Raw genomic sequence first — 21,186 nt, 5'->3', positions numbered from 1 at the left:
AATTTCGCCAAGACTACACTATAAAAATATTAACAAAGACAAACAATATTTAATCTCAATTTGACAACAGACGTCAAGAACAAAAGTTTGACAATAAATAGTATGCATGCGTGTGTACGTCAAATACATGATACGTAGTGTGTGTAATGTTTTCTTTATTGATTTAATGTATCTTTTTAAACGGTTTTATTTAGCTCGACCTGTACGGAATTTGTTTTTTATTTATTTGGGTCAAAATTAGAAATTGAAATTTAAGCACCTTCCCGTTGTCAGATTGATCTGAAATTTGGTACACAAATTTAATTTAGATGACAATACAATATAATAAAATCAATGACATTATAAATCTAAGATGGCCGCCGATACAAAATGGCGGATTACATATTTTTCCTTAAACCCCTCAATATGGGTATCAAATGAAATGGCTACACTAGTAAAACACGATGATTATGTCAAATTTAAAATTCAAGATGGACGCCGTTCCAATATGGCGGACTAGGTATATATTTTTCCACAACCACCACAATATGGGTATCAAATAATAGGACTACACTAGCAGAATACTGTCATTATGTCAAAATTTCGTATTAGGTGTTACAAGTTACAAAATGGCGTATTAGGTGGGGGCATGATTAGTCGTGTCGAGAACAGTTGCGTCCAAGATTGTGTGACGTTAGAGGGGCAGATAAAAAAAAAGGTAATTAGATACCTCGTTAGTAAGCGGTAGCTATACCACCCAAGTTAAGGGCGGGAGTAACTATGACTCTCTTAGGGGCGATACGCATTATTTTGATTTTCCGATTCAAATCCAGTCGTCTTAATCTGGTGACCAGTGGCGCGGTCACCAGTATAGTGCACAGGACGTGAATGGCTCCGAGGCTGGCGGAGTCACTCACTATAAGTGTGAGAGACGATGTCCTGTGCCAAGTATACGTCCAACCCTAACGGGTTAAGTGAAATTAGTTGCTCATAACAGGGACGGTGTACCTGTTTACTCGTGGCTGGTTATCGAATGGACGGGACCAATACACCCCCCTGTTAGTAATGGGGTAAGAGAGAGCGGTCTGAAACTATGGCCGAGATCACGACGCCCCACTCCTACCCATAACCTGCACGTGGTACCGCCGCACATCGACCGATACGGGAGGAGGGGCAGCACTTGAATCACGTAGTCTTGGTGTAGCCATTGCGGGACTACAGCCCTCGTAAGTGCCGCCTTAGAACGCAACGGGGCAATAGGTGGGCCGGGGCGCTAGCGGGGGGGAGTAATCTCCCCTATTGGCGTGCACCGCACTGCTCCCTCTGGGGGCAGTGTCATCCGGAGATAGGTGGGCCGGGGCGCCACCAGGGGGGAGCAATCCCTCCTGATGATGGCGAGCACCGCACTGTCCCTTAGGGGACGGTGTAACCCGGATGGCTGTACACGTGGTAAACACGTGACAGCAGCCCCGATGGACGGTCCGCGAGGACCGTCAAGCCTAGCAGGTACCTTCGGGAGGAGCCTTGCGATACCTGCGGGCGAGCCCTGCGGTTGGGTTTGCAGCCCGACCGCAGAGGGTTATAACTGTTGCAAAAAGTCCAATTAAGAAAAATAGACCTGAAGCCTCTGGCCTCCCGCTGGAGTCAGAGAGGACAGGTGATAACCCGACTGTGCGGGGTTCCGCCGGCGCAGATCCTGTGGGTCAGGATGCGCCTGGTTGGACCTGCCAGTTCTGCGAACGATCCTTTTCGACCAACAGGGGCTTGGGTGTCCACAAGCGTAGAGCCCACCCTGTTGAGACCAATACGGATGCCGCTCCGATGATGGTGAAGCGGCGGTGGCATGGCGAGGAAGTCGACCTCCTCGCTCGCACCGAGGCCAGGTTGCTCGCTGAGCGGGGTCAGTGCTCGGGTGGAGACCTCTTTGGCGCGCTTCCAGGGTTTGGAAGAACTCTGGAAGCGATTAAGGGACAACGGCGGAGGGAGCCTTATCGGGCATTGGTGCAAGCGCACCTTGCCCGATTTGGTTCCCAGCCGGGTCCCTCGTCAGGGGGGTGCTCGGCCGAGCCTGACTTCCGGCGGGCTTCTGGAGCTGAGGAAGCGGGCGAGGAACGATGCGCCGAAGACGCCGCTGCCTATGATCCATCCGCAGTCGGTCAGATGTCGCCCGATGCCGCTCGGGTTCTCTCCGAACTCCTTGAGGGTGCGGGGAGAAGACGAGCATGCAGGGCTATGAGACCCAAGACTGCAGGGCGGCGAAACGATTTGCACGATGATCGGACAGCTAGTGCCCACAAAACCAGTAGACAAAAGCGCAGAGCAGAGTACGCGCGTGTGCAGGAACTGTACAAGAAGTGTCGCAGCAGAGCAGCAGCTGAGGTGATCGATGGCGCGTGTGGGGGTGTCGGACACTCGCTCGAGGAGATGGAGACCTATTGGCGACCTATCCTCGAGAGAGTGTCCGATGCACCTGGGCCTACACCGGAAGCTCTTCACGCCCTAGGGCGTGCGGAGTGGCACGGGGGCAATCGCGACTACACCCAGCTGTGGAAGCCGATCTCGGTGGAAGAGATCAAGGCCTCCCGCTTTGACTGGCGAACTTCGCCGGGCCCGGACGGTATACGTTCGGGTCAGTGGCGTGCGGTTCCTGTGCACTTGAAGGCGGAAATGTTCAATGCATGGATGGCACGAGGCGAAATACCCGAAATTCTACGGCAGTGCCGAACCGTCTTTGTGCCTAAGGTGGAGAGACCAGGTGGACCGGGGGAATATCGACCGATCTCGGTCGCGTCGATTCCCCTGAGACACTTTCACTCCATCTTGGCCCGGAGGCTGTTGGCTTGCTGCCCCCCTGATGCACGACAGCGCGGATTTATCTGCGCCGACGGTACGCTGGAGAATTCCGCAGTACTGGACGTGGTGCTTGGGGATAGCAGGAAGAAGCTGCGGGAATGTCACGTGGCGGTGCTAGACTTCGCCAAGGCATTTGACACAGTGTCTCACGAGGCACTTGTCGAATTGCTGAGGTTGAGGGGCATGCCCGAACAGTTCTGCGGCTACATTGCTCACCTATACGATACGGCGTCCACCACCTTAGCCGTGAACAATGAAATGAGCAGCCCTGTAAAAGTGGGACGAGGGGTTCGTCAAGGGGACCCTCTGTCGCCGATACTCTTCAACGTGGTGATGGACCTCATCCTGGCTTCCCTGCCGGAGAGGGTCGGGTATAGGTTGGAGATGGAACTCGTGTCCGCTCTGGCCTATGCTGACGACCTAGTCCTGCTTGCGGGGTCGAAGGTAGGGATGCAGGAGTCCATCTCTGCTGTGGACTGTGTCGGTAGGCAGATGGGCCTACGCCTGAATTGCAGGAAAAGCGCGGTTCTGTCTATGATACCGGATGGCCACCGCAAGAAGCATCACTACCTGACTGAGCGAACCTTCAATATTGGAGGTAAGCCGCTCAGGCAGGTGAGTTGTGTTGAGCGGTGGCGATATCTTGGTGTCGATTTTGAGGCCTCTGGATGCGTGACATTAGAGCATAGTATCAGTAGTGCTCTGAATAATATCTCAAGGGCACCTCTCAAACCCCAACAGAGGTTGGAGATTTTGAGAGCTCATCTGATTCCGAGGTTCCAGCACGGTTTTGTGCTTGGAAACATCTCGGATGACCGATTGAGAATGCTCGATGTCCAAATCCGGAAAGCAGTCGGACAGTGGCTAAGGCTACCGGCGGATGTGCCCAAGGCATACTATCACGCCGCAGTTCAGGACGGCGGCTTAGCGATCCCATCGGTGCGAGCGACCATCCCGGACCTCATTGTGAGGCGTTTCGGGGGGCTCGACTCGTCACCATGGTCAGTGGCAAGAGCCGCCGCCAAATCTGATAAGATTCGTAAGAAACTGCGGTGGGCCTGGAAACAGCTCCGCAGGTTCAGCCGTGTTGACTCCACAACGCAACGACCATCTGTGCGCTTGTTTTGGCGAGAACATCTGCACGCATCTGTTGATGGACGCGAACTTCGCGAATCCACACGCACCCCGACATCCACAAAGTGGATTAGGGAGCGATGCGCGCAGATAACCGGACGGGACTTCGTGCAGTTCGTGCACACTCATATCAACGCCCTCCCATCCCGCATTCGCGGATCGAGTGGGCGTAGAGGTGGGGGTGAGTCTTCGTTGACCTGCCGTGCTGGTTGCAAGGTTAGGGAGACGACGGCTCACATCCTACAACAGTGTCACAGAACACACGGCAGCCGGATTCTACGACACAACAAGATTGTATCTTTCGTGGCGAAAGCCATGGAAGAGAACAAGTGGACGGTTGAGCTGGAGCCGAGGCTACGGACATCGGTTGGTCTCCGTAAGCCGGATATTATCGCCTCCAGGGATGGTGTCGGAGTGATCGTGGACGTGCAGGTGGTCTCGGGCCAGCGATCGCTTGACGAGCTCCACCGTGAGAAACGTAACAAATACGGGAATCACGGGGAGCTGGTTGAGTTGGTCGCAGGTAGACTAGGACTTCCGAAAGCTGAGTGCGTGCGAGCCACTTCGTGCACGTTATCTTGGAGGGGAGTATGGAGCCTGACTTCTTATAAGGAGTTGAGGACCATAATCGGGCTTCGGGAACCGACACTGCAGACTGTTACAATATTAGTGTTGAGAGGATCGCATATGAACTGGACCAGGTTCAATCAGATGACGTCCGTCATGGGGGGCGGCGTTGGTTGAGCCTTGCACAGTAGTCCAGCGGTAAGGGTGTAGATCAGGCCCGTCTGTTTCTCCCCCGGAGCTCGCTCCCTTGGCTTCCCTTATATTTAACATCAGAAACAGACATTAAACATCTACTGATCCAATTTCGCCGGCGTACGGCCACGATCGGGAGGGTGGGAATCTCGGGGGTCTTCCGATCCTAATCCATGATGATTACGACCTCAGTCACTAAAGACGATGGCATGATGATCCGGCGATGAAAATAATAGGTTAAAACGTGCCGAGGACTGTATGGCATTAGGGTGGGTAAAAATGTAATGTCGTCAGCGCTTCCCCCTCAAGATTGGGCGCATCTTGTAGTATATTAAGCCTTGCCCCTTTGCTGGACTTCTGGCGGGGTCGACCGTCAAAATGCCCCTTAATCGTGGGAACAACAATAAATAAAAAAGCAAACAAAAATAAAAACGAAACTGCTACACAACGAAAAAGAAGGCTCGAAAAGGCAAAAGAAAAGTATAGAACGAAACGTGCAAAGGAAAGTGAAAATGAAACCCACAGTTGACTACAGAAACGAAGAGAACGGTTAGCAACAGAAACACCTGAGCAACATGATACCAGGTTAATAGCACAACGTGAGAGACAAAGGCAGCTGGTAGAGTCAGAAACACCTGAGCGTCATGAGTGCAGGCTAGCATCACAACGTGACACGAAGAGAGCTAATAGCGTCAGAAACACCCGAGCGTCATGAGTCCAGGCTAGCATCACAACGTGACAGACAAAGAGAGTTGTTAGCATCAGAAACATCTGAGCGTCATGAGTCTAGGCTAGCATCACAACGTGACAGACGAAGAGAGCTAATAGCGTCAGAAACACTTGAGCGTCATGAGTCCAGGCTAAGATTACAACGTAACAGACAAATAGAGCTATTAGCGTCAGAAACACCTGAGCAACATGAGGCCAGGTTAACAGGACGGCGTGAGAGACGAAATGAGTTAGAAGCTTCAGAAACACCTGAGCAACGCCACGACAGGTTAAATAACCAACGTGAGCGTGCACAGCAACGCAGAGCTGAATATCATGTACAAGCGTTTGAAAATGCCATTAACACATCGTGTATACACGTTTGTGACATTTGCACGAAGCATTGATATCCTAACCAAATTCATACTGTACGTTACAACACAGCTGTATTAGGATATCTACCTGCAGAACTGTCTTCAAAAACAACATTACCTTTATGTTCGCGCTGCCAAACACATGTGACCAGTAATAAAACAATAGCACCATCAAATGCGTACTGGAATAATCTGGATCCAGGTTCAATACCAGATGAGATTCAAGCGCTGACGCAAGCAGAGCAGCGACTGCTGTGTAGAATCATCCCGCTTGTTAAAATCGTAAAATTTACTGGGCTATACGGGCAGTACGGTTTCCGCGGACAAGCAGTGTTGTTTGCCCAAGATATCTTTGAGGTCAGTGAAAGATTACCTAATATGCTTCCAAGATCTTCCAGCCAGGTGGGTATCGTTGTAGTTACAGAACGTTTGGAGAATTTGAACATCACAAGAGAGTTCACAATATCTCGCGAAAAATTCTACAGCGATTTAAGATGGTTAACTAGAAATAACCCACTTTATAGAGATGTACGCATTGACAAAAATGTCCAGATTAGTGAACAAGACTTAATACGACTTAGTGTGCCAGATATACCTGAAAACGGTGAACCTGAAAGAATTGAAATTCCAAATGTATTCATTAGTATTAATAACGTTGCTAGAATTATTCGGGCTTCATGGCATTAAGGTGACCACAGCGTTTTCACTTCGGGATTTGCCGGCGTGCAATGTAATGGCATGCACGTTATTTACCCTAAAGCCATACAGTTTCCAGCAAAATTCAATTATGGTACGGCTGAAAGAAGGATGTTGCCCTTAGCTTTGTCATGGGCATCCACCGTCCATAAAATGCAGGGCAGCACCGTCGACCATGCAGTAGTATATTTAGGCTCAAAATTGTTTGAGGAAGGACAAGCATACGTGGCTCTAAGTCGAGTCAAGTCTCTGGAAGGGCTATCTATGTGTTGAGGAATTAGATTGTACTAAATTATCAGGTAAGAAACCATGTAATAATGATGCACTGAATGAATTAAATACAATGAGGAATATTCGGTAGACAATTTCACTAAATACTAAAAACAAGAAAATAAAAATCGGTAAAAAAACTTTTAAGTTAAACGGTTTTATTTTATGTGCACTGAAAACTACAAAATAAATAAATAGTTACTTACCTATCAACCTACGTAGGTCATCTCGGTCATTAATATCTCTGATGGTAGTGGTTGTCATAACATGAACCATGTCAGCGGCCGAAAGGCAGTTCATGAAAGAACACTAACACCAGGGTTTGCTTGGTAGGTAAACTAAGCACACACTATAACAAGTAGGTATTTTGACCTTCTAGTTCAGAAATATTTTAGTACTAGGCAGAATAGCTTTTAGGCATATTAGACTAAAATAAAAACGTGGGGCCCATTATTATTTCTGTATTACTTTCTACTATACTAAGTGTGGATTGTATCGACTTATTATAATCGTCATCATCATCACCGTTCCGGCCGTTGAAGTGTAAACATCACTGTGATTCTATTTGTAACAAATCGTATTTAAAAAATAGTAAAAGGTTGGTTTAGTCGTCAACACTGTTAAAAACCACTTAATTGGTGCTTCGAGGGACGCAGAAGAAATAAATCTTTGGAATATTAACAGGATCTGTTCAGAAAACTGCAGAAGAAAATCCACAACAACTTTCACAAAACCTGCCAAGTAGAATACGATTCTACCCTACAACTAAAAAAATACTTAATGTCAGTTTGTTGGGTTGGCATTGGTTCTAGTGTTGCCGGTGCATGAAAAGTAGTGTCACCTACTATACTGCGTTCCATTCCACGTTACTTCACAAAAATATGGAAGAACAGTTCCAACTGTTATTTGATAATATGAAGATGGAAATGCAGAAACAAACAGCTGAACTAACTGAATCACTTACCAAAAACTTAATGGATAGGATGGATGAGAAACTTACTCCTATCATTGAAGAAAACGAACAATTAAAACAAAAAGTTAGCGATCTAGAGAAAGAGATGGAATATTTGAAAAGAGAAAAGAAAAGTAACAACATAATTATTTTCGGGCTAGAAGAGAGGGAAAATTCAACATTGGAGCTATTTAATAATGTTAAGATGACCTTCAAAGAAGCTCTTAACATAAATATAGAGCAATCCGAAATAAACAAAATATACCGCTTGGGAAAAAATATAGTTCAGAATAAATCAAGGCCTGTGCTGTGTTCCTTTACAAATGCATGGAGAAAAGATGAAATTATGAAGAATAGAAAGAACTTAAAAAACATTTATGTATCGGAGGATTACTCGAAGGAAATTTTGGAGAAAAGAAAAGCACTGCTACCACGGTTGAAGGAAGAGAGAGAAAAGGGAAATATAGCTTTTCTGATTTACGACAAATTAGTAGTAAAAGAATCCAACACTGAAAAAAGGAAAAGGGAACCAACTATCTCACCGTCACCTTCCAAAAGGCAACCCAGAAAACAGCAAACACTATGCTCTGCGAAAGTTAGCAGGATAAATGCCTTCGATGCAATGCGAACTAGATCGAACTCCTTTACCAACAAACCTACACTCAATAAAAAATAGCAATTAACCGGTAAACGGAAAATCCAAACAAACTATGAAAACAAACAAACAGAAGAAATACCTCTTCCCCCAAGCCGACTGGTCCTCGTGGGGGATAAAGACCACAACCCTCCAACAATACAAAAAAACAACTACAAAGATACAAAAATATACGTCGCAGCCCTTAACGTACTCACGTTGAAGAATGAAGAAAATCTTATAGAATTAACAAATGCCTTAAATAAAATTAAATGGGATATCGTCGGCCTCAGCGAAGTAAGAAGAATGGGTGAAAGAATTATTTCTCAGCCAGACTTCCTCCTATACCACATTGGAACGACGCCAGGACACCATGGCGTTGGTTTCATCGTCAAAAAATATCTTGAAAAATCTGTAGAAGAATTTATAGGTATCTCGGAGCGCATAGCAATGATGAATTTAAAGTTACCGGGATATAAAGATTCATGGTCTATAGTACAAATATATTCACCAACAGAACAATCTGACCTGGAAACAATTGAGGAATTCTACCTTGACTTAAATAACACTATCCAAGAACGTGCCCACAATAACTTAATCGTCATGGGAGATTTCAATGGCCAAATTGGAGCTAAACGTCCAGGAGAAGAGACAGTACTGGGACCATTCACTTACAGTAATAAAATTAGAAGTAGAAACGGAGAAAAACTTATAAATTTTACACTAGAAAATAACTTAACCATTTTAAACTCAGTATATAAAAAAAACACAACGAAAATGTGGACATGGATTTCACCAGATGGAAAAACCAAAAACGAAATAGATTTTATAATGACCAATACAAAGAACTGCTTTACAAATTTCGACGTCATTAATAAATTTAACTTCAATACGAATCATAAACTAATTAGAGCTGAAATAAAATCAGTACAACCAAAGAAACCTAGACCAAGACAGGAACTAACAATCGGTAAGCTCAGCAAGCACCAAATGGCACAACTCGTGGCCAACCTAAGAGATAAACTCACAGACTTCAAAAAGAACACAAATACCAAGGGAACCCAAGAAAAATACAACTGGATAGAGAATATTATTAACGATCAAGTACAACACATTGACAAGATTAGATCTGAACCGAGAAAATGGCTAACATCTAATACCATGAAATTACTAGAGCAAAGAAACCAGCTAATCAGCGCAAAAGAAGGAAAAGACAGAAGAAGGTATTTAGCGAAAATTAGTAAAGACATCAAAGAAAGTATAAGGACGGACAGGAAAAAGAGTAGAATGGAAATTATTGAAAAGCATATAGCCAAAACGGGAGGCATTAAAAAAGCTCATAGAGAATTAACAATTTCAAATGACTGGATCGCAAAGATTAAAAACAACAGCGGAGAATGGCACCATAATAGAACAAATATATTAGGTATCGCTACGTCCTACTACAAAAAAATCTACGAACACAACACCGCTCAGGACAATATCTACCTAGCAGAAACCTCAAGTATCCCTAACATCATTCAAACTGAAGTAACAAAAGCTATAGATAGTCAACACAGAGACAAAGCACCAGGACCCGATGGCATAAGCAACGAAATTCTAAAAGAAAGTAATGAAATTATAACACCAGTTCTCACCGACATGTTTAATGAGATATTAAAAACCGAAATTATCCCACGGCAATGGACAGAATCAAATATTTTACTTCTATATAAGAAAGGAGACAAATATGACATTGGGAACTACCGCCCTATTAGCCTTATGTCCAACATATACAAGGTATTCGCCAAGGTCATACTTAATCGGATTGAAAAAATATTAGACGAACACCAACCCATCGAGCAGGCGGGATTTCGTAAAGGCTATTCAACGATCGACCACATTCATGTAGTACGCCAAGTAATGGAGAAGTATAAAGAACACCAATGCACCTACTATATCGCATTTATTGATTATAGCAAAGCATTCGATTCTTTGTTTCATGAAAAGGTATGGGAGTCATTAAAAGAACAAGGAATTGAACACAAATACATCCGGTTAATAAAAAATGTTTACAGCCAGAATACTGCGAGAATACAATTAGAAAAGAAAGGTGAACCTTTCAGAGTAGGCAAAGGCGTACGACAAGGAGATCCCCTGTCACCAAAAATATTCTCGGCGGTACTAGAATCCATGTTCAGAGCTCTAAATTGGGAAAATCTCGGTATCAATGTAGACGGTGTCTCATTGACTCACTTGAGATTCGCAGATGATATTGTGTTATTTGCAAAATCGTCGGAAGACATCACAAGAATGATAAACGAATTATCAACGGAGAGCGAGAAGGTAGGGTTAAAACTGAACCTGGAAAAAACAAAAATAATGACAAACGGAGAGAGAATTCCCATAAACTTAGGAAACAACCAAATTGATTACACCGATGAATATATTTACTTGGGACAGCTAATAACAGATGATAATCCGGTGCTCAAAGAAGTTGAACGAAGAATAACTAATGGCTGGAGAAGGTACTGGGGCTTGAAAGAAATTATGAAGGACAAAAATCTTCATATGAACATTAAAAGCAAACTATTTAATACTTGCGTACTACCAGTTCTCATGTACGGCAGTCAAACATGGGCTTTATCACAAAACACGATTAGCAAGCTTGCATCATGCCAACGCGCAATGGAGAGGAGCATGATGAACGTGAAAAAGTCAGACCGACTGAGTAACCGTATAATAAGAAGCAAAACAAAGGTAATAGATATAGGGTGCAAAATTAGAAGGCTTAAATGGCGTTGGGCAGGGCATATGGTAAGAGGTAAAGATAAATGGAGCAAAGTTGTGACACAATGGTATCCTAGAGAAAGTAAAAGGAAAAAAGGTAGACCGCAAAAAAGATGGGATGACGACATACGACAAGTGGCAGGCGTCACATGGAACAGAGTGGCTCAAGAAAGACATGAGTGGAAAAGGTTGGAGGAGGCCTTTGTCGATTGGCAAACAGATCTGCAGAAAATAAGAAAAATTCAAATAATAGACTAGATTAAGGTTTAAATAAAATTTAAGTTTTATATATTATATTTAATTTTAGTCATATAATTGTAATATGGATCTGAATAAAAGGCTATATTATTATTATTATTATAATACCAATGTATTTGTATATTTTTTTTAACGGACCTTATGCTTCTGAGATAACACATTTGGATTAACACATTTGGTCTCATATATTGAAATAATCGGCTTTAAAGGTCACAGGAATGGCTTGTTTTGATTTATTTGTAATGAACAATTTGCCGATGTATCATTCACGACTTATAGGGTTGCACGTGGTTCGATAAATATTTAATTAAATCGTGTTTTTAATTCATTCATCTCTGATTAGAATGACATAGTGGTAAAGTCATAATATTATGTCAAAATTAGGTCGATAATTTCACGATTTTTAAAAAGTGACCTCCTGATGAACCCTATTAAATACAACACGTGTATCTAAATAGAAATCAAAACGTTGATATTTTTTTAAATAATTGATTTCTGAAAACACATAAACTCATCTGCCTACGAATTGAATTTAAAAGTATAAACGCTTTCAAAAAAAAAACACACACACACACACGATCTACCCTCGGGTTTCAGTTCAAAGAAAAAAATATTTCACATAAATAAACACGCGACGCACATAAAAGCAGTGGCTTCGCTTAAAAATAAACTGTGTCATTACATCTCCCGTTTTCCTCCATGGGGTTTCGATGGGCCCTTACGGTATCATTTTAATGTTAGGGGGCTAATGTATATTTTTTTCTTCTTTAAATGTATATTTCTGTCATCTCTTATTTATCCCCGGGACACCAGTGCGTCCAGGATATCCTTACTGTGTTGTGTGCTGTGCAGGAAGTGATCCCACGCGAGTGTGTTGTGATCTAGCGGTGCTGCTTCGGGTTGGAGACATTCCGAGCAGCGTAACGCAGGACCCGGGAACAGGTGAGTTGATTGACACTATTCTATTCTTAACATTGGTTAATAGCGGGTAGGTGTCGATCAGCCTGTGAAAGCTGCGAAGCCGTTTTATTTGGTAATAAAATTGGTTTTCGTGAGCGCCATCGAGTCTGGCCGCCCGTGTCTGTTCCCAGTCCTCCCCTACCCTTCGGGGTTAGGAGAGGCTGTTTCTAACACCCGAAGGCCAATCCTGTTGCAGGTCGGCGGTGTCGGCGCCCTTACAGGTAGGTCTTAGGCTTAAGTATCTAATGTAAGTTGTGTATAATTGATTCCATCTAGATTTCATTTCATCTTGGTTGTAAAATTCAATTCCTTTTATTCCCTTTCTAATTATTTTCATTATGTTCATAGTTAAATTTCAAGTAGTAGTGCCGTCTCGCTCTTAGCGAATAAGAACTAGAGGCTCAATTATATACAATTTGCAGTTCAACGATTTTCATTTCTACCCACATAAACCGTGATATTTTTTCCAAACCATTTAAACATTTTTGTATTAAACTCTATTCAATCTGGCATACCGACCAATACTAATAAGCTGTCCCCGTCGATTTATTATCATCCATTATCATCTATCTTAAGCACCACGGTTGCAGGCTGCGGTTCCCTATCATGTCTCCTTCCTATTGGTATCAGTAATATAATTTAGAGTGGGTTTGAACCTGACGGTTAGAGCCGCTTGTCCGTTGAACCCTGGATTTCCTGATCCAAAACTTGTCCTTTTGGATTTTAAAATCTGGGGCGAACCGAACCTGTGAGCTAGTGGCCGGATGGTCTGTTGTCTGGACTCTTTAATTATAATATCGCTTTAACTATACAAATTACCCTTAGTTATACCTAGTTATTACAGGTACGATTTTAATTTTTATTTTCTCTTTATTTTTTATTATTTTCTATTTTCTATTAATCCATTATATTATTTCCTACTTTATTACCTTGTTTTATTACAATTAATAGTTAGTTAGTTATCTAGATAATATTAATATTTGATAGGCGCACGCGGCCGCAGCCGCCCAACGTCTCGTTATCGTAGTTCGTATTTTTTTACTGTTGTTTATTGTTGTTTATTGTAAATTCGGTAGTTTAGATTAGTGTTTTGATTATTCGTAATAGTAATAGTTAATTGTATTAATACTCACCACCTTTATAGTTATAATTAATCGATTAGTTCTCTTGCTTTCGCTTTTTAATTGCTTCTAAGTTTGATTTAATTTAATTTAATTTAACCAAGTGGATGGATCGATAGGGTCAGTACCGGGACCGATCGACCAATAATTCTGGCACTCCTATTCTTAGTGGGGGCGATTCAATGACCGCGTGACTTTTGCTCCAAGGATAGCCAAGCCATGTCTGGTGGGGCTTCTCCCCCCATCGTCAGCACACCCGGCCCGTCCCGGAAGGGACGTCAAGCAACGGACGAATTATACGCCCGTCGCCCAATCCCACGAACCCGACCGGTCCCGATGGACCCCGGTAAGGACGATTCGGCCGGACCTTCGGTCCCGGCCCGGGTCTCCCAGGGGATCGGACCGGGGGAAGGTTCCCTTCCCTTGTCGACCGATTACCCTGGGACTCCTCGGCCGAGAAAGAAGGCCAGGTCTGAGTCCGACCGGGGCTCATCGGAGGACCAAGACAAACGACCGCGACTAGGTCCCTCCTCTAAATCGGAGGGAGAGGACAGCGAGGCCACGTCCTCCTCCCCCTCCTCCTCCCAATCTTCCACTCCTGACTCATCACGATCCTCATCCCCTACTGGGAGTCCCATCCCAGCAGTCAAACCTGTTCCCAAACCGAGGGCCCCCGTCAGGTCAGGGGTAGCCCCACGCCTACTTAGATCCCCTCCCCGATCCCCCTCCCCTACCATTTCCCCTATCCTGGTGGATTCGACTCGAGGTGCCCCCGCCCTAAGCGGCACGGCGGGCAATCTGGACTCTACCAGATATATGGACCTCGAGTCCACCAAAGCCCAACAACCCATCCCCTCTACGTCCTACGCGACCATAGCCGCATCACAACCCCCAGTAGGTACACGCCCCAAGCCTACCCAACCGCAAGTTCCCCCACCCCCGAGGCCGAGGGGTCGGGCTCAGGAGGAGCTCCGCCGTCATCCACCTATCATGGTGGAAGTTCTCCCGAACTGGTCTCGCCATATGGCGGCCATTAGGGAGCGCCTCGGTAGGGCTCCTTCTGCCAGACCCCACGGCGCCGGTTTCCGCTTCCTGCCGTCATCGGCGGAGGAGTACAGGGTGATCCAGGACTATCTTTCGAGGGCCTCCGCTGCAGACAAAACCATTAAATGGTTTTGTTACGCGCTGTCGGAGGAAATACCCTCGAAGGTGGCTGTCCGGGGTCTCCCTGCGGACACCGATGCGGCGGAAGTAACGAACGCCCTCAAGGAGCTGGGCTTTCCTGCCCGATATGCCCGGTGCATCCAGGCCAAGAGGGGGAGACAGGGCTGCGTATTTTTCGTGGCTCTGGACCACCTCTCCAAGGGTGACCTCGCCCGGCTGTATACAGTTAACGAACTGTTATACTTGCCGGGGGTGACGGTCGAGGGATGGCGTCCAACCCGGGGACCTGCGCAGTGTCACCGCTGCCAGGCCTTCGGGCACGCGTCCACGAACTGTCACCGTGCGGTCCGCTGCGTTCGATGTGCCGGCGAGCACATTGTGGCGGACTGCCCGAGGCCAAGGGATGGCCCATTATCCTGTGCTAATTGCGGGAAGGACCACGCCGCCATCGATCGGCGGTGTGTGGTCTACCGCAAGAGGGCCAGGATGATGGGAGTAACCATCCCCCCTCCTGTTCCACCGGTGCCACGGCCCAGGAATGTCCCAGCTCCAGCACCTGCTCCTGTCGTCTCTGCACCCATCCCCAAGGGGAAGGGGAAGGGGAAAGGGAAATCCTCCCAAACCCCAGCCCCTCCCCCCCCTAGTACCTATCCGTCTGTCTCGGTGGTGGAGGCTGGGCCGTCAGCGGCCACGTTGATGGCGCAGGCCAACCCACCGAGGCGGCCAAATAAACCTACCCCTACTCCTCGTGGCCGAGCTAACATCGCTCGAACAACCGCGATCATGCCCCCACCTCAGACTCAGAGCATCGGCAACAAGAAAAAGGAGAAGAATAGGAAAAAGAAACTAAAAAGGAAATTGAGGAAAAAGAAAGAAAGAGAAGAAGTTAACAGGGGTACTGCCGAGCCCATCGTGCCGGATTCCCCACCCGCCCATGCTGAGGCGATGATCATCAATGATCAGCCACCTCCAAGCGTCAGCCCAACACCTGAGGCTCCCTCAATCGAGCCTAATTTAAACACACAGCCCCCTCTCCCCCCCCGCCCTCAGCGCGAGCAGCGCAGCGGTCGGCAGGCCTCACAACCTGCCGGCTTTGCTGCATGGCTTCTCGCGCTCTGGGAGAAATTGTCCGAGGTGGTCTCCGGAGTGATCCGTGAGATCGCCTCGGGAGCCAGCCCTTTCGGGGCTCTCTTGTCGGGGTTCTACCGAATGATTGCGCAGTTCAATGGCTAGCCAGGAACTGCGCATCATTTATTGGAACCCCGGCGGGGTAAAACCCCGCAAGAACGAGCTCTTGGTTCTCGCCCGGGAATACAACCCTGAGGTTGTGCTCCTGGGCGAGACCAAGCTACGTCCTCGGGATGTGTTCAGGATTCCAAACTACTTCATGTACCGACGTGACGAGGTGAGTCCTGCCGGGACGCCGTTCAGGGGCACTGCGGCGCTCGTCAGGCGAGACGTGGTGCATGATCAGTTGGATTTGCTGGCCTTCACATCGACAAGGTCGATCGGTGTGAGGATCCACACCTCGGGGGGAGATATGCGGGTTTATGCCGCGTATAGACCCCCGGGGCCTGATTTCCACCCCGGGGACATAAGACGGGTCCTGAATTGCGACAGCCGCCCAGCTCTGCTGGTCGGGGACCTCAACGCGAAGCACGTCGCGTGGGGCTCCCGACTGAACTCAGCAGTGGGCAGGCGGCTGTTAGAAGATGCCGATAGGGGCGACTACTCTGTGGTCGGCCCTGACGAACCCACGCACATTCCGACCGCCGCGCAACTCCAGCCCGACGTGTTGGATGTGTGCGTTCATAAGGGGCTACGGTGCCCCTTAACTATTGAGGCACTGTACGACCTGGGTACCCCCCATCTCCCTATCCTGGTCACACTGGGAATGGGGCTTACCCGGGTTGCGACCTCGCCCCTACGACCGAAGGTCGACTGGGAGCTCTTTAAGAGACTCCTAGTCGACATTCCCGTAATTCAGGACCCCAACACCCCTGAGGGGGTCGACGACGCGGCAGTCCGCCTTGTCGACTCCATCAGGGGAGCGATCGACCAGGCGACGACTCTTGTGCCCAGCGGCGGGCCCAGAGGTATACTCCCGGCCCATCTGAAAGCGATTATTCGCCGGAAGAGGGGCCTGAGGAGGCTCTGGGCGACAACTCGTTGTCCCAGGATCAAGCGCGAGCTTAATGAGCTGGAAGCGGAGTTGGCGGCGAAGATTAGCTCCTATCGGGGCTATGCGTGGGAGGAACGGATCGAGGAGGCCCGTGAGGACCCCTCGTCCGTGTCCCTCCACCGACTTTGCCGCCAGCTCTCAAATCGGCCTGCCCCGACTTGTCCACTCGTGGACGAGAGGGGCAACCGATGCTTCTCGGCTCAGGCCCGCGCCGATGTCCTGGCCGTAATGCTGGAGCGGCAGTTCGCTCCAAATAACTCTGCACCCTCAGAGGCCGCATTCCACCAATCGGTGGAAGAGAGCGTAGCAAGCCTACTCTCCTCCCCGGTGCCACCGTTGGGAGATGGTGATTTCATCACTCCCAGTGAATTGCGCCTCTCCATCAAGCGGATGAAGAGGCGCAAGGCGCCGGGCGAGGACGGTATTCCCTCCCTCGCATTTTTCCACTTCCCCGAAACGGTCGTGTCATGCATGACACGACTGTTCAATTCCATTCTGTCCACAGGACACTTCCCCGGAACTTGGAAATTGGGCAAGGTTATTGCCCTGCCCAAACCCGGCAAGGATAGGAGAAATCCCTCCAGTTATCGTCCGATCACTCTGCTGTCGCATATGGGCAAGTTGTTCGAGCGGCTGCTGCTGAGAAGGGTGTCGCCGCACATCCTTCTCAGACCCGAGCAATTCGGGTTTCGCAGCGGTCACTCGACAACGCTGCAATTGGTCCGCGTTATGCACCACTTGGCGGATCGGTCCAACGCGCGCCAGTACGCGGCCGCAGTCTTTCTCGATATCGAGAAGGCCTTCGACCGTGTCTGGCATGCGGGACTGATCTACAAGCTGTTGCAGAACACGGACCTCCAGCACGCCTATGTGCGACTGCTGGGGTCGTACCTGGAGGGAAGATCCTTCCTTGTCGCGGTCGAGGGCGCAAAGTCGTCGGTGCGCCCAGTCACGGCCGGAGTTCCCCAGGGAAGCGTCCTGGCACCAGTCCTCTACGCTCTCTACACCAACGACATTCCCACGCTTGAGGGCAACCTCCAAGCGTGGGAAGCCGACGTGAAGTTGGCGCTGTTTGCCGACGACAGCGCCTACTTCTCGTCCACTAATTTCCCCTCTGCGGCCATTTCGAGGATGCAGAGGCTGTTGGACCTACTGCCCCAGTGGCTGGACCGATGGAGGGTCGCGGTCAACGTGGGGAAGACCGCGGCTATCCTCTTCGGTCCGGTCCGCACAAGAGCCGTCCCAGGACAGCTCAGTCTCCGTGGAGTCAATGTCGAGTTTAGGCCCAGTGTCCGATACCTGGGAGTCAATATCGACCGGAGTTTGAGGATGACCGCCCACGCCAAGTCGGCGTTGGCGGCCGCCCGCTATGCGAGGTTTCTCCTCCGGCCGGTGTTGGCCTCCAGGTTGCCGACCAGGACTAGACTCGGCATTTACAAGACGTATGTTCGTTCCCGTATCACGTACGCAGCTGCGGCCTGGTATCACCTCATCCCGCAGATTATGCGGGTGAAGTTACAGGCCCAGCAGAATCTGGCTCTTCGCACGATAGTCGGAGCAGGGCGTTACGTCAGAAATGACGTAATCGCCCGGGATCTAGATGTGGAGTCGCTCGAGGAGTTCATTCGGAGGCTAGCTCGTAATATGTACGAGCGGGCTGACGGTGGACCCCACGAGCATCTCCACAATATAGCTCCCTTGCACGCCAGACCACCTGATGGTCAGGCGCTACCAAGGGAGCTACTGGAACCCCCGGCTATGGTAAGATAGTCGGCTTAACCGGAGTGATATGGGAGTGCTCATAATGAGTGCCCCCACGGGACTGAGCTGTCCACACTCTTCATCTCCCCCCACACTGTTGGGGTGCCCCCCTATGGGGACCCATTTCTACCACCCACTTGGGTGAACCACTCCCCCTTAAGGGGAGTGATTTACGTCGGTCCCTCCCCGCGACGGTCTTCCCCTTCTGGGGAGCCCCTAGCGGGTGAGCGCCAAACCAGTGCCGCGGCTCCCCCTCTGACTTGTAGAGGTGGGGCCGCGGCATGGGGCCGGTGGCGGGCCCCGGTTTAGTTGCTGACTGCTGCCCTGCTTTTGTATATAGTGTATAGTTAGTTAGTTAGTTAGTATAGTAGTTTAGTTTTAGTTAGTTAGTTAATAGTAAGTAGGGAAAAAAAAAAAAAAAAAAAAAAAAAAAAAAAAAAAAAAAAAAAAAAAAAAAAAAAAAAAAAAAAAAAAAAAAAAAAATCAAGCAGAGGACAGCAGCCGGCGCCGGGGTGACTCCTCCGCGGGCATCACTCCACCCAGGAAAATAACAAGCCCATCGTATTATATTTAAGTATTTATTCATTTTGTCGATGTGAGTGTGCCGAGCACGCTGCGAACAGTCCCCTCCCATCTCGTCCTGCATCTATATCACCCCTGCCCTATGTGGCAGGGAGCTTCGTCCCGGGCAGTGGGGATTGCCCCGAGGCCCGTTCCGTACCCCCGAAAGGGGGTACGACGACCCTTCTTGTCTTGTCTCTTATTTATGAACGGTAATTGTCATAATCGTTGTGCTTTTAGGTGAGCTTGGAATTTTGCTAGTGGTAAAAGCCCATACTGTGAGTATGCTCGGACTTGTAGTCAGCATAGGCAGCAAGTAGGCTGCAAGTAGGCAGCGTCTTGGCTCTGCCCCTGGCATTGCTGAAGTCCATGGGCGACAGTAACCACTCTCCATCAGGTGGGCCGTATGCTCATCTGCCTACAAGGGCAATAAAAAAAAAAACTTAGTGTTTCTGTAGCAAAATAGTCCTTTTTTGTCAATTTAGAGGAAGTGATATGAACGAAATTTTATTTCATTTCCATGTCTAAGCCAAATTAAAAAAATCCAAAAAACTAGCGATATAATTCAACCGGTTGTATTATTTTTATATTAAAATTTCTAAGATTTCTTAATTAAAATTGTATAAACGAAAACATGATACATATTATGAGCGTATACAAAAATTCGGCAGCTACCCAAATCGCGCAAACAACATTTTCAAACGTTACAAACAAATGCTTATGAAATTGGGATCGTTGACCTACTAACCCAAAAACAGCAACGCGGTAGTAAATTTTCTTTTTATCTTTAACTGCAGTAGCAATAATGAAATTAAGCATTCTTTTTTTTATTGCTGAAATGGGTGGACGTGCTCACAGCCCACCTGGTGTTAAGTGGTTACTGGAGTCCATAGACACCTTGAGATATAAGTTCTCAGTACAGTTACAACGGCTGCCCCACCCTTCGAACCGAAACGCATTACTGGTTCACGGCAGAAATAGGCAGGGTGGTGGTACCTACCTGCGCGGACTCACAAGAGGTCCTAACACCAGTAATTACGCAAGTTAAAATTTGCTGGTCTGATTTTTATTACACGTTGTTATTCCTTCACCGTGGAAGTCAATCGTGAACATTTAATTTTGTTGATTCTAGAATAGCCAACTCAGACATACGTGATACCAAACCGACGTGACGCAGAAATCTATCAATTGGTGGTAGGAGATCAAACTGGTGGTAGGACCTCTTGTGAGTCCGCACGGGTGGGTACCACCAACCCGCCTATTTCTGCCGTGAAGCAGTAATGTGTTTCGGTTTGAAGGGTGGGGTAGCGGTTGTAACTATAGTGAGACCTTAGAACTTATATCTCAAGGTGGGTGGCGCATTTACATTGTAGATGTCTATGGGCTCCAGTAACCACTTAACACGAGCTGGGCTGTGAGCTCGTCCACCCATCTAAGCAAAATCATAATAATAATGGTTATTATTATTATTATTATCTATATATTAATAATATGTGAAGCAAAAACTTTGTCTATCCCTTTTTACGAAAATTGCGCGGACGGAGGAGTATGAGATTTTCCACACTTATAGAGAATATAGAGAAGAAGTGCACAATGCTAATATTTTTTTAAAATAATGCATAAAAGATACATTAAATCAATAAAGAAAACATTACACACACTACATACCGTGTATTTGACGCACACACGCATACATACTATTTATTGTCAAACTTTTGTTCTTGACGTCTGTGGTCAAATTGAGAATAGATTAAATATTGTTTGTCTTTATTAATATTTTTTTATAGTGTTGCCTTGGCGAAATTTGTGATTATAGAAGTATAAAATACAATCATAATAGTGTACAATTAATTATAGTCGAATTTCGACTACTGCGGGGCCCCTAGTTATTATTATTACAGTTATCGCCTCTCCGTTTAAAATAAAAACAACAAAATACCATTTCCCTCGACATTCTCCCGAGGTAGAAAACTAACCACGAATTCCGGTTACGTTAATTTTAATTTGTAAACATGATTAATGCGTCCGACTCTAATGTCTTCCAGGAATAT

General features: G+C 47.1%; 1 protein-coding gene across 1 annotated transcript; it reads left to right on the top strand.

The window, feature by feature from the left end:
* Window positions 1-7,654: 7,654 nt before the first annotated feature.
* Window positions 7,655-9,098, top strand: LOC119630581 (uncharacterized). Its single transcript, XM_038020446.2, has 3 exons — window positions 7,655-7,859; window positions 8,454-9,013; window positions 9,087-9,098. Exons 1-3 carry the CDS (start codon window positions 7,655-7,657, stop codon window positions 9,096-9,098), a joined length of 777 nt encoding a protein of 258 aa, XP_037876374.2.
* Window positions 9,099-21,186: the final 12,088 nt, after the last annotated feature.

The sequence above is a fragment of the Bombyx mori genome, chromosome 25 (genome assembly GCF_030269925.1).
Source record: "Bombyx mori chromosome 25, ASM3026992v2".
In the NCBI taxonomy this organism is placed as follows: domain Eukaryota; kingdom Metazoa; phylum Arthropoda; class Insecta; order Lepidoptera; family Bombycidae; genus Bombyx; species Bombyx mori.
The sequence above is the reverse complement of the archived record's forward strand: the minus strand, read 5'-3'. Positions and strand labels throughout refer to the sequence as shown.

Bases quoted from the DNA above. Each gene is read 5' to 3' on its own strand.
- LOC119630581 (XM_038020446.2), top strand. From the start codon at position 7,655: ATGGAAGAACAGTTCCAACTGTTATTTGATAATATGAAGATGGAAATG. The intron at 7,860-8,453 runs GTAACAACATAA...ACAAACAAACAG, and splicing joins TTTGAAAAGAGAAAAGAAAA to AAGAAATACCTCTTCCCCCA.